This window comes from Pinus tabuliformis, chromosome 6 (genome assembly GCF_031772625.1).
Source record: "Pinus tabuliformis cultivar Carrire ecotype Pingquan chromosome 6, CPIR1, whole genome shotgun sequence".
Taxonomy (NCBI): domain Eukaryota; kingdom Viridiplantae; phylum Streptophyta; class Pinopsida; order Pinales; family Pinaceae; genus Pinus; species Pinus tabuliformis.
In genome coordinates this window covers 895,650,386-895,664,863 of record NC_142292.1, presented here as the reverse complement: position 1 = coordinate 895,664,863, position 14,478 = coordinate 895,650,386, and the positions used below count along the sequence as shown (strand labels likewise).

The 14,478-nt window shown below is 37.9% G+C and overlaps 1 protein-coding gene across 4 annotated transcripts in view; it reads left to right on the top strand.

The window, feature by feature from the left end:
* The window catches only part of LOC149261811 (extra-large guanine nucleotide-binding protein 3-like), an 88,347-nt gene extending 81,182 nt beyond the window's left edge, over positions 1-7,165 (top strand). For all 4 annotated transcript variants that reach the window (XM_089422808.1, XM_089422799.1, XM_089422804.1 and 1 more), the window contains 2 exons: positions 6,067-6,236; positions 6,366-7,165. In XM_089422808.1, the coding sequence (XP_089278934.1) occupies positions 6,067-6,236; positions 6,366-6,888 (693 nt within the window). In that variant the 3' untranslated portion in view covers positions 6,889-7,165. The remainder of the gene's footprint in view (positions 1-6,066; positions 6,237-6,365) is intronic.
* The last annotated feature ends 7,313 nt before the right edge of the window (positions 7,166-14,478 follow it).

Sequence of the window (14,478 nt, the reverse complement as noted above, 5' to 3'; positions counted from 1 at the left end):
GCCTTTTGATTCCTCATTATACTTAATGGGCAAAGGAGTGGAAAAGGCATTCTAGAAACAGCATCACATAACATTTCTTCCAAAGGATTAAAAGGCAAGGTTGCGCTATCATCATGTTCTTTCTTGGAACACACATTCTCAACATTGGAATCTTCAGTAAACCATTCCTCTTTAATGCATTGAGAATCCCTTGTATTTGTAGAACTGCCTTCTTTAAAACTGTCAACTTGAATAGGATTATCATTACAATAAATTTCTGATCTCATAGCAAGAATGTAAACATTTTCTAAAGTTTCCTTGGGCATTGTCTTAGGGATTGTCTTTCGTACTTTCTCAAAAGGAACACAAAATCATAATCAAAAGCATGAAAATAAAGATCCAGGGCATAAACCTCTTCTTCTTCCCCTTTGAATGTTGATGTTTTGGGTAGCATCGGGAATATTTGCACGTGGGGCAAGTGGGCTAAGTGATGGGGCTTTGCACCTATAGATTCATGGTATTTTGATGACCCATGGTATTTTGATGACCCATGGTATAGATCCATTGTATTGCATCCTTTGGAAAAGTACAAGTACAAGGGTGTGTGATTCATTCTTGTGGTTTGTGAGGGAGCATCTTGTGGAGAACAAGGCCGAGTAGGCCTCCGACCTGTGAATGGCTGAGAGGGCCTTGACAGTGCTGTTTTGAGGAGGTCAAGAAGGCCTTAGGCAGGCCAAGTAAGGCAGCTGAGTATGCTGTAGTTGGACAACAGAGAAAAGCTGAGTTTGCCCTTGTTTGGACAACAGAGAAGGGATGAGTTGTAACAGTGTTTGGACAACTTGGAGGGATGAGTTTGCCCTTCTTTTTCTCCAGTGATTGGACAACTACAAGAGCGGCCAATAGTGATCAGGTTGTGGCAAGTTCAGTGAGTAGACTGTGGCAGTGAAACTGAGGAGGGTTTCAGCAGTTGGGTAAGGGTTTTTTGTGTAAATTTCCCTTGTGATTTGGCATTTTACTGGGCATTGTAAAAGGGCAATTTTCCCTTTTACGGGAGCTATAGATTCTTGTTGAAGGACAAATAAGAATTCTGTTTTTGGTGCATGATCTAATTGTTAGTTTTAAAATTTTTGTTGTGTAAAAGTTAGTCACATTAGCGTGTTTCAATTTTAGCTTAGTAAAGTTAAGTGGGTCAAGTAGAGACCTTGAGGGATGAGAAGGCCTATGATTTGGAGTCAAGGGGAGTTAGGCTTCAGAGTAAGTCATGGTAAGAGATGGCCATGCCGATGGGAGTGAGTAGTCTTCCAAGATTATGTCATGGTACACGATGGCCATGCAGGATGCTTAGGAGCAGGAGGCATCTAGGAGCAGGATGTCTTTGAAGAAGGGTCCCTGTCATATAGTGGGAATTGCGTCTATGTCATATGGAGCAGTTGTGGCAGCAGATCAAGGGTGGAAATGTGTTCCATGTCAAAGGCAGAGCCACTTCCAGGTGGTGTTGTGAGAATACATTCATTGCTAAGAGGGAATGTTGATGTTTTGCGTAGCATCGAGTCACGTGTGGGACAAGTGGGCTTAGTGATGGGGCTTTGCACCTATAGACCCATTGTTTTGTGCCCTTTGGAAAAGTGTAAGTACAAGGGTGAGTAATTCATTCTTGTGGTTGGCATGAGAGCATTTTGTGGAGGAGAAGGTTGAGTAGGCCTCATATTTGTGGAGGGTCGAGAGGGCCTGTAGAGGGCTGAGACAGCCTGAGTAGGGATGTTTTGAGAAGACCGAGTAGGCCTTATGTAGGACTAATAAGAATTCTATTTTTGGTGCATGATGTAATTATTAGTTTTAAAGTTTTTGTTGTGTAAAAGTTAGTCACATTAGCGTGTTTCAATTTTAGCTTAGTAAAGTTAAGTGGAAGATGTTGCCATATCTAGAGTGTGTGTGCACCAAGTCTAGTGCCCAAAATACAACACGATATTAGAGTATGGTCTCTGAGAAGGGAAATTGGATCTAAGATTTGCACAACTTTGAGAGGGAGCTATAATAACTGTTGTAGGTAGTATCAATGTTTTGAAGACCCATGCCAAGAGAGTTGGCTAAGTATGGCAGACTGCTTGTATGGGCCATGAAGGTCAGGATCAACAGGCTAGTGAGTCATGGAGTAGATCATTCACACAAGGAGTTGTGGACAATTGCTACCTGGTGTGTAAACAGAGAGAAATGGATGAGAGATTCATTCATTAGATGTGCTAAGATCTTGTGAGGAGATTAGCACAAGAGAATGAGAGATTTATTATGATCTGGATTTGAAGGTCTTATGAAGAGATTTGAGCTTTGAGGGATCGAGCAAGGGCCAGATTTATTCCTGTGATAAGAGAGGGGCCGAGTATGGGTCAGATTTGCTCCTGTGATTGGAGAGGGGTTGAGAAGGCGAGATCGAGATGGTCAGAGGGTTGAGATAGCCATTGAAGATCCAAGTGAGAAACTTGGAGTGAAGGTCAAGTAGAGACCTTGAGGGATGAGAAGGCTTGTGATTTGGAGTCAAGGGGAGTTAGGCTTCAGAATAAGTCATGGTAAGAGATGGCCATGCCGATGGGAGTGAGTAGTCTTCCAAGATTGTGGCATGGTACACGATGGCCATGCAGGATGCTTAGAGCAGGAGGCATCTAGGAGCAGGATGTCTTTGAAGAAGGGTCCCTGTCATATAGTGGGAATTGCTTCTATGTCATATGGAGCAGTTGTGGCAGCAGATCAAGGGTGGAAATGTGTTCCATGTCAAAGGCAGAGTCACTTCTAGTTGGTGTTGTGAGAATACATTCATTGCTAAGAGGGAATGTTGATGTTTTAGGTAGCATCGAGTCACATGTGGGACAAGTGAGCTTAGTGATGGGGATTTGCACCCATAGACCCATGGTATTGTGCTCTTTGGAAAAGTGTAAATACAAGGGTGAGTGATTCATTCTTGTGGTTGGCATGAGAGCATTTTGTGGAGGAGAAGGTTGAGTAGGCCTCATATTTGTGGAGGGTGGAGAGGGCCTGCAGAGGGCTGAGAGGGCCTGAGTAGGGATGTTTTGAGGAGACTGAGTAGGCCTTAGGTAGTTCAAGTAAGGTTGCTGAATATGCTGTAGTTGGACAACAGAGAAGTGTTGCGTTTTTGCTTGTTTGGATAGTATAGAATGCTTGTTTTTTCCCCCTATCCGGACAACAAAGAAGGACTAAGTTTTCCCCTTGTTTGGACAGCAGAGAAAGGCTGAGTTTGCCGTTATTTGGACAATAGAGTAGGGCTGAGTTACAACAACGTTTGGACATTATTGAAGGGATGAGTTTTCCCTTGTTTTGCAGTAGTGTTTGGACAACTTGGAGGGTTGAGTTTTCCCCTGTTTTGCTCCAATGATTGGACATCTACAAGGGCAACCAATAGTGATTAGACAATGGCAAGTACAATGGGAAAACTGTGGCAATGAAACTGAGGAGGGTTTCAGTAGTTAGGTAAGGGTTTTTTTGTGTAAATTTTTCCTTGTGATTTGACATTTTATTGAGCATTGTAAGAGTGCCATTTTCCCTTGTATGACAGACCTAGATTCGTGTTGAAGGACTAATAAGAATTCTGTTTTTGGAGTTGAATTTTTTGTGCATGATCTAATTACTACTTTTAAAGTTTCCGTTGTGTAAAAGTTAGACATATTAGTGTGTTTCAGTTTAGTTGAGGAAAGTTAAGTGGAAGCTGTTAAATTTTGCAGATTTAAAAATTTAATTTCTGAGATCATAAACCCTAGAAGACAGTCAATGAACAACAAGGCACAGGATTTGGTCTAAGAACAGGGAAAACCCCACTATGGGGGAAAACCCTTTTTAAAATGCTCTTCTATTAGATCGTCTTCAAATGTTCAGCAGAGATACATAATTAGAGTACAAAACCCCTTTTACAAATAACAATAGTAACAACCCTTTTTAATATGACAACTTCAAAATACCACCACAAGCCTCCAAAGGCTTCCAAAACAAGAGCAGTAGACACAAGTGCGTGAACAAAGTGCACAAGTACGAGAGATAAATACTGAGAGCAATATTCTCCAAATGCAAGATCATAATGCTACTGAAGCGAGGGAAATATACCAGCAATCAAACTCTGGTGCGAAAGCAATATCAATAATAGAATATATTTGGAGCGAGATCAATAGAAGAGCTAAATACTTCTGATGTGAGAGCAATACCAACTGCAATAATACTTCTCTGGAGCGAGAGCATTAACAACAACAAATAACAAGAGCAGAAACCACTGCTGCGAGAGCTGAATGAGAGTTCTGAGATCTGTCAATAGATCTGCCAAATGATAGATTGGGCCATCCCTTTAAAAAAAGATGATGATAAGCCATTGTTTGTCTTCATTCACAATACAACATTGATATGGTTGGGAATTTGAGGAATGAGGAGCTCTCCTCTTGGTTTAAGTTGTACATCATTTTGGAAAGCTTATTTGTAAGATTGGAAGGCATTGCATCTATCTACTTTGAGGCCTTAATGTGTGCCAATTTTCTCATTTGTTGTTTATTTGTTTTATAAGATTCTTGTAGCATTTTTATGAAGGACTTGTAATGAACCACATGCCATTTAAATAATGTAAAGTTAGGATTTGATCCATCTTACATTCATTGCTGGCATATCGAATTTGCATCTAACAACCAGGGTGTTGCTAGGATTAATATAACCAAGGTCAATCTTCTACATATATTTTAGCGAGTAAAGTCTGATTTGTGGCATGCATAACAGCCCTTATTAACCTTCATATTCAAGCACTCGACCTCTTCTATTTATATCACTTTGACTCCGTTTGGTCCATATATAAATTGACACTTAGTCCTTGGGTTTATACCTTCATATTCCTTTCTCACACCACTCATTATACTGCTACCATCTGTTTTTCTTAAGTTAACTCTTCACAAAATCACCTTTAGCCTCCACTCAATAGCCTTAGCAATCTGATATTTAGGGAAGATCTGCTTGGGTTGGAGAGGAGCCAACAAAAAGTGCAAGGAAGAGCTATTATGGTGACAGTGAGTAGCATTCTTGAGTGCACAAAAACTAGCCCTTGATGCTTAGGACTTTACATTATTTGTGGGGTGCTGGATTTTGTTGTAGCAGGCACCATGTAGAGCCGATGCTTCAGTTCCTTTAATGTTTTCTGTTTTGCCTTGATCCAAGCAACCTTGGCCTTGGTTCATTTTTTCACTCGTCTCAGGGGCCAAGCAATATGAGAGAACCCCAACACAATGCTGTTGTAAAAGCCCCAAGTCTACACTCACTCCATGATATACACCATACATTGAATTCTATATTCCAAATGAGCACTTATCCAGTTTGGTGTATGGCATGTGTTGCCATAGGGTGTTGAATGCGCTTTGGTTGCTTTTCCCAGGCTCTGCCAAAGTTGAGACTGTTGTCTAGTTATACAACCACAAAAGAGTTTGTGAATCATTGCATTATTTTGTCCATCATCCTTGTGAATGTTGTTGATGCATTAGTCAAGGCAGAGGAGAACCATTTAGGAATGAATTTAGAGAACCATTTCCACTATTTTCAGCCCCAAAGAATGATGGGAGGGGACCAAAAATTGTGTTGGAAGCTCAAGACCCAAAAACTGTCAAATCAGGACTGTTTTTTAGTATGGTTGAAGATTTGAATGAGCAGCTGGATCATATCAACTTTGACACTTGTGAAGGCCAGCGATCTGTTAAATTCTGGATGTAGAATGTCTTAAATTTTAATTATAAACAACATTTTTGCTCGATTTTTATTTTGACTGCATTTTCCTTATAAAAAGGCATTTAAATGCCATGGATAATTTAGTCTTATTCAATAATTTTGATTCTTTGCTGCTGCTTGGGACTATCAATTTTGTCTGCATGTGATTTTCATTGCCAGTCAAACAATTTTCACAAATAAGCTTCTGGGCTATCTTGCCTTACGTGAACTGAACATGTAAATGTTGTGTCAGGAATCAGGATCATCTATGAAGAAAATGTTCACTAGTAATAGTGCTTAAATACAAAGGGAGTAATGATAGCATTTTGACCAACTTTGTAATGCTAACTGCAGGTTGCTGCAATAGCGAGTAATGAATATGAGCCTTCTGATGAAGACATTTTATGTGCAGAAGGAGTGACCCAAAGTAATGGGTTAGCTTGTTTTGAATTTTCAATGGATGACAGGAACTCAAATTCAGAATTTTACCATGATGTTGTTGATTACCAGTGTCCTCTTGTGAGGTAAGTACCTTTTAACTAAACTATGATTTCGTGTAAAGGTAGTATTGTAGCTCTTTTTCATCAATTAGTTAAGTGTTACTTTTTATAGTGTTCAGTATCCGTTAATGAATATTCTATGTTTATCTTCAGGTACCAGCTTATCAGGCCAAATGCGAAAGACTTGAATGAAGGCTGCAAATGGCTGGATATGTTTGAGGATGTTCGGGCCGTAATCTTTTGCATTGGTCTCAGTGATTATGACCAGATGTGGGCTGAGAGTAATGGTCACCTCAGAAATAAGATGATCTTGAGCAAAGAGCTACTCGAGAATGTGGTAAAGCACCATTGTTTCAGAAATATGCCAGTTCCTCTTACAACATGCGAGTGGTTCAACGATTTCAATCCTGTCAAGGCACATCATAACAATTCATCGTTGGCTCATCAGGCATACTATTATGTTGCTATGAAATTCAAATCGCTATTCACATCAATTAGCAATCGTAAATTATTTGTAGGGCAAGTCAAAGCTCGAGATAGGGACAGTGTAGAAGAGGCTTTCAAATATATACGGGAGGTCCTGAAGTGGGATGAAGACAGAGAATTTTACAACAATCAGGAGGAGTCCGATTATGACACGAGTTCCTTTTCCCAAAATATAAGGCACGAGGATTGAATATTGTTCCTTTTATTTCTGTACTTAATTGTGAGACGGGGATGGGATTCGATGATTCATCATGTAACACTAGCAAGAAGTCCTCCCGGCCAATTATAAGACAGGAGGATTGTTTCCTAGTTGGTCCTAAGAGTTGTAACATGGATATTTAGAAGGGATGAAGATGTTGAGCATGTTGCCTAAGCTGGATGAAAATGATTTTTGTAATAGATATATCCTTGCACCAAAGTCATTGGTCAATGGTGGCCCGGTATTGGCATTGGTTATTATTGTTTGATGGTTTTTCTCGTGACCTCTCATTGTTTCCCTCCATGCCGACATATTCACCGGTTTTGTATGACTCTTGCCTTCCTGAGAATGCATATGCTGAGTATGTTTTTCTCAATAGCACCATCGTTGTATGCTTAATCTATTGCTCCCAGGAGTTGCTGACCAAAGCTGCTACCTCTTAAAGGAAATGCCTCAGGTTCAATGATTAATAGGATTAAAATACATTTGAAATTAATAATATATGCTTGGGCAAGTCTTGGGAGACTTTCCAATATTTTTTTTAATCTTTACCGGAGGGGAGCAGAGAATGGGCTTAAACTATTGCAAGCCTCACTATACTTCAAAGTGCGAAGATAACTTACATGGCTTGTCCATATATTGAAAATCGTAAGATGATTGACATTGTTGTAAATGCCACCGTTGTTTTCCTTGGATAGTTTATCAATTGAAAAAACACTTCATACAACGTAAGTAGCATGGATGTGCGTGCTCGGGGGTCAGATTCTTCGTACCCATACCCATGTATTGGAAATGCACCCAATGCTGTCCGTACCCTGCGATCTCTGTGTTCTGCCGTACCCTAGGCAAACTTGGAGACATACCCTGATTTCGGGTTTGTCGGTGCCACATTTAATATGAAAAATTAATATTTAAGTAGTCCCAAATATGTCGCGGTTAACGTGGGTGTGCCCAGCAGGAAACCCCTAAACAAAACAGCTAACGGTCGCTGCCTTTTATATCCTTGAACTGTCATGCTCATTTTTGCATTTTCAGTTTGGCTATGTGAGCGTGGAAGATAGCAGCACAGAAGAGAAGAGAAAATAGGGTATTGTTTGCTGTTTTGATTACAGAAATTGGTGTCCAGGCGAGGGGCTAAACATTAAGCATTCTTCATCATTATCGGCATTCTTCTCTCACGAGTTATTTCAGTTTCGTCACATTTCAATATTCAGATTTTTCTGTTTGTCATTTCCACAGCACCTCTGCAAATTGAATGAATGTTAATGCCCTACGTCGAATTAGGAATGTCAAATGTTATGAATTCGGCACAGTTGTCATGAATTCTGCACATTGTAATGATTTGAATAAAAAATGAATATGAATCTTTGTTGATTTAAATTAATTTTAATGCTTTTTCCATATATTATTTTGTATATATAAAATTTGATAACCTGTACCCTCTCCTGTTTCAAACAGTGTTATACCTCTTCCGACATACACATGCCTTGGGCAAGTTGGCATGTAATTGTCCATGCAATATTTCCGAAAACCTGGAATCCTTACACTACAAATAGCATGATGTTTTGGACAGAGTGACCACTGCATAATACGGTGAGTTATATTAGTTCTCTTTTACCTGATCTACAAAAGCAAGTTTAAGGGGCTTGGTATAGGTTAGACAGCATGAAGCAAGTATTGAGGAAGTCACATGATAGTGTCTGGTTCTTCTGAAAATTATCAGATTTTTCCTTTGGTTTGTTTAAGATGCCAGACTTAAGGAAATGAAATGGTCTCTTCAAAAATAAGATGGTCGTGGTTGAAGAGCTGTTTGATGCAATGCTACATTTTTGTTGGCGATATATTGTCGAGGGTCCATAACAACAACAGCAACAACAGCCACAACATTTTTTCCAATTTTTAAACATGTAAAGCACCAACATCAAACAAACACATTGTACATAAATAGGAAAATAAAATTGATGTTTATGATGTATAAGATGTCAAGTGTTCTTTTGCACATTGATACTAAATAATGATATCTGTCCTAAGTCCCAAGATTTGACATGAAGATACAAAATAACAACAAAACAAAAATAATGGCATGTCATGCGAAAAATCACCATGAAGCATCTAGATCTAGAATGATAAATGATAAATGCACCGAGGAATCATCAATTCCCTTAAATGGCTGAAGATGTTATATAAGAGAAAACTAAGAAATAAATAATTGATGGATAGATAAGATTTGATATTACCTCCAATCACTTTGCTAGATAAGATTTGATGTTGCCTCCAATCACTTTGCTAGATCTCCAGACCACTTTAGGTTCATGCCTCCTAGACATTTTGAAATACTCCACTCACACTGGGATAGATATAAAATTTGATACCTTTGTTCCACCTCGCACTTCTTGTGGTTCTTAGAGCACCATTCTTATATATATATAGAGAGAGAGAGAGGGGGGGAGAGAGATTATTTTATAATGCAGACACTTGGTTATTTTATCAGTCAATGATTGATGCTATTGTTATATGTTGTTTGAGGTCCAAAGCCCTTAATTATCATGATATGAAGGGGTGGAATTTGTAGGAGGTCAAAGCTTAGCATGGAAATTGAAAGGAATTCAAGCTATTTTGGACAAAAATAGGATGCATTATTATATATATATTTCAGAAGAGAAAATCAGACAAATTAGGAAATAGAAACCCAATTGCCAAGGCCCAGGAAGGAAAAGCCCATGTCTGAAGAGAGATCCAATGGCCAAAACAAGCACGTCTAGTGCTGAAGCAAAAAACCCCAATGAGCAGGAGCGTACAATTGAGTTATATATAGAAAAATCCATCGCTCTGGAGAACCCCATCAACAAAAGATTTATAGCAGAAGACGTCCAAAAAAATAGAGCATCCAATTTTGGATAATGTCTCAGCCACAGTTTTTTTCTCTCTGAAAATGTGGGCAAATTGAATCTTATTGGAGGATTTTGTTGAAGAATGTAACTAGTGTCAGTCTTCATAATTGTACTTGAGTCATGATGTAATGTTTTTGTTAAAAGAAAGATATATATATATATATATATATATATATATATATATATATATATATATATATTTAATTATAAGAAATTGACTTATTAAAGCATGGGTTTCATGCTTGGGTTAATGGTAAATATGTCAAAAGCACCCATTGCGTGCTCTAGGGTTTGCATCTTGTGTTAAAGTCAATATATTAGACCCCTTCTTGGGCTCATTATATCAAAGAAAGACAATGTTTTTATTGTCTTATCTCTCCTCCTAGTCTGCATCAAGGTGGCCTCAAAATGCATAAAGTCATCTTCCAAATGTATCTAGTCGACTTGCCCTTCAAAGAAGCTTCATTGACTATATATAAAGGAGTCCTACTTGACCATCCAAGGAAACAAGTAGATCTACAACTCAGAAGAATTCAATCAAAAGAATAAGAAGGCTTATGAAGAAAATAGAGATCCATGCCGAGGAAAAGAAGAATAAATTTCTATTTGTTCTTATGTTACTCATGTGAAGTAGAAGGAAAAATTGTAGTACCAATCCATTACAGGTCGAAAATTATGAAGTAGAAGGAAGGATGAGATCTTTATCATGAAGACTTTGACCTCGAATTTCAATGATATTGATTGAAGACTGAATAGGCTAACTTGATGGAATAGAGGAGGTCATTGTCTTGGTCTTAGTTGTCTCACTTTGATTTGAATCTACTAAGAAAGACTTTGACTGGGTTTTTCCCTCCTTGGGGGTTTGGATGAGTGCCTACAACTTGTGTTCTTTTCATTTGTTCGTGATCTTCATTTGTTTGGCATTTATCTTGAGAATGAAAGAACATAATAATAACAAAAGGAATTAAAATAACATCACAAGAACTTGTCAAATCAAGAGAAATCAGGCTAAAAGAAAGCTTGATCATATTGCCCTAGATTTCTCAACATGGTATCAGAGCTATGGTCAGTTAATTAAGGAAGTTAGAAGATCTACCAAAGAAAGAAGGCAACTTGAATGTGTGAAGAAATAAGGCTACAAAAGGATCTAATTTGGTCGAATTACCTAATCACGACACCAAGTTGGAAAATATACATTTCCAATCCAAAATTTTTGGGCATATCTCTGTAATTAGACCACGTCTGATCAAGTCAAGCAAGAGAGTATAAAAGAATCACTCTTGAGGGATGAAAGGCTAGATCACTATTATAGTTAAGATCGAACTGTTCGTAAGAAATATCAAATTACTACAAGGATCCAAATTTTGTCATCTCAGAAATATGATTTCAGAAAATCTGCACATCTTTAATAAGAGATCAAATTATTTGGAAGGTCTATAAGCCTACTTTAGAGAATCAGTTACCTAGTTGCAACCACTATACTTGAAAGAGCCGAAACTCCTGTGAAAGGATGAAGAACCTGAATATGTATATACATATAGTCGAAGCTTGATCAAGTGAAATGTAAACCGACCTTTGAAGGATTAGTCAAGTAATTATGAAATGTTGATAGTCTCCTTCTAGTTGTGTAAGATCATGTGCATATACATAAAGAAGAGATGAATCGTTGAATTCTGTGAGTGTATCACAAGCTACAATCATCACTAAATAAAGACTTGTGTATGAAGGAAAATGAAGCCTACACATTATTACATTAATCAATCATGAATCTCAAGTACAAAACTCATTCAACAAGCCTAGCATCTCAGTTTCAAGACAAGAAATAGTCGACAACAATAAGAAGAACATGTTCATTTTGACGTGCACGAGCTTGTGAAAGCCTACTCTTGAAGATCTCATGATAGTCAGGTAAGTATTATTTCTGTTCTTTTTATCTCAAATATCTAACAATATGTTTCCAATTTGCTAGAAAAAGCATCTAGCTATATGGTACATCAATTCTTCATCATAAAAGACAAAGGTATGTATAAATGGTTCATTTGTTAAGAGTCAAGCATATAATATTTTTAGGGTTTTATATGTTGAGAAATCTAGGGCATTTAAAGTTACAAGATTTCTCTGTTTGATAATTGCTTGTGACACTTTTACTTCTTAGCTTATAATATTTTATTTGTTATGTTATTATTGTGTTCTCTTCATCAAGACAATTACCAATATGCACAATAAAAGACAAGTGACACAACATGTAGGCTTCTCAGTTAGGGCCAAAACCTCTAACCTCTTGAGAGAAAAACTCGGTGAAAATTCTTCTTCTAGATCTTCAATTGATAAGTACCAAGACCATGACATAGACCCTTGACTCTAGTATCCTCCCAAGAACCTTGTCACTAACCTTGATGCTCTGCCTCTTCCCTTCCTCGCCTTTCTTCTTGATCTTGAATTGCTCTCCTCGACTCTTAGAGAAACTCGATCTCTATCCTTCACACTCCCTTTTCTTTACTTCCTTTAGAGAAACTCGGTCTCTATGATATCATTGAATTCCTCCACAGAGTCTCGGTCTCTAGATCTATATCTCAGTCTCCTAAAAGAATCATTCCTTCGCTGCCCTAGGAGAAACTTCTCCTTCGCTGCCCTAGAAGAAACCTCGTCTTCGTTGCCCTAGAAGAATCTTTTCCTTGCTGCCCAAAAGAAACCTTCTTCGCTAGTCCAGAAGAACCCTTCTTTGTTGCCCCAGAAGAATGTCTTTCGCTGCCCCAAAAGAAACTCATTAGGGGAATTTTGAGGTCTAAAATGGGCCTCCTAAGAAAAATGTACAATCAAAATAGACTTTATAAGAACCAATAGGATTCAAGATGATGATGTCAACCATGGGGGACGATTCACCATTTTTGGAATAAAAAGGTAAAAATATTAAAATATAATAAAATAATAAAACTATTTTTTCAATTTGTATTTTCAACTTTTCTCCCTAAGGTTCTACTCAAATTTTGAGCAAGAGTGCTCATTGAATGCAAAATTTAATTCGTCATCCAAGGAATACCCATGTTGCATATTTTCGATGGGCCCTACTACACGAAAAATGAGAAATACATGAAAAAATGTCATTGCAATAATGTTTTTAATGTGTTTCCCATTTTTCGTGTAACAGGGTCCATCAAAAATATGCAACATGGGTACTCCTTGGATGATGAATCAAATTCTGCATCTAATCAGTGTTGTCGCTCGAAATTTGAGTAAACCCATAAGGAGATAAGTTGAAAATACGAGTTGAAAAAAATAATTTTTTCTTTTTTCCTTTTAAAATTTGATGATGTAATATAATCTTATTTTATTATTTCCACTATTATTTTATAATTTCCTTAGGAGGCCCATTTTAGACCTCAAAATTCCCCTAATGCTTTCACTTCCCTTTCTTCACACTACTTTTTCCTCTTCTTCGCACTTCTGCTTCCCCTTTTCTTCTCACTTTTTCTTCACTGAATTCAAGTCGAGCTACTTACTTAAAATGGAGGCCGAGTGTGCTTATATGTACACCTCATACCATGTCCTTTAGGCTGACATGACTGCTGGAGGTTAGGCAGACTTCTTCTAGAGAGTTCCTTCATTGTTGTAGGCCGACTTGAAGAGGATAGATGACAAGTTCTTGGAGGATACTTTACATAGACAAGATTGACCTTTTACAAAGTGTAACATCACATCATTACATGACAATGACTCTAACATTTTATGACTAGATGACAAATAAATCTTGAAGAATTTCAATGGGAGCCTTGAATAAAAAACAAAATCCCTTGCTCATGACATCCATGAAGCAAGTCAATAAAATAACTTTATTTTTTCTTATTTACATCTCATTACATAAAACCTTATTTACATGTTATTATGAAGACAAAACCTAGTTACACTTTTCAACACTCCCTCTTAACTAGGGAGGTATTCATAATGGTACTTGGACCTTTTCAATCTGAAGAATTTCTCACAAGAAGAATTCGGATTGGTAACTCATTTGTATAGCATCATATCAACCATCATTGTTACATAGCAAGGCCTTGACTAACAACTCCTTATCTCCACAAGATCTGAGCTCAATGCTGGCGAGACCAATGATTCATAGACACACTCATCATTGTCTTTCTCGGAACATAACCCACCCGAGTTTTCTCAGGATATGTTCCATGAGGACTATTCTTATCTTGGACTCCCCAGTCATCAAAGAATATTGATCCTCCACGACTAATCTTTCATGGGATGCCCTATCTCATCCCCAAAGAGTATCAGATGCCAAATGATTACCCAATCCTCCATTTTGTCCTCCTAGGTGAAGATCAAAATGACATGTCTATCTCTCCCTCTCACAAAGGGAGGACATATTCCAATAAAAGAATGTACTCATTCCTATCACAAATGAATGTACCTCAACTCCCTGCTTAGGAATTTTCAATTTTCTTCCAAGTAAGAAACTTCTATTTTGGCTCCCCCTTAACTAGGGACCTATCACAACTTCTCATATGGAACAACCAACTGCCTGAAGAAGTCCTCTTTGCTTTGATTTCATAAGTTTCTTTTGTCATGGAGTCTTCATCTTTTGGGTCACTTCATCATAGGGCACAGACCATCCATCACTTTCATCCATGAGTTAGTCATGTCCTTACCTCATTAGAAAGTGATCCATCAGGTTTCCATCTGGCTT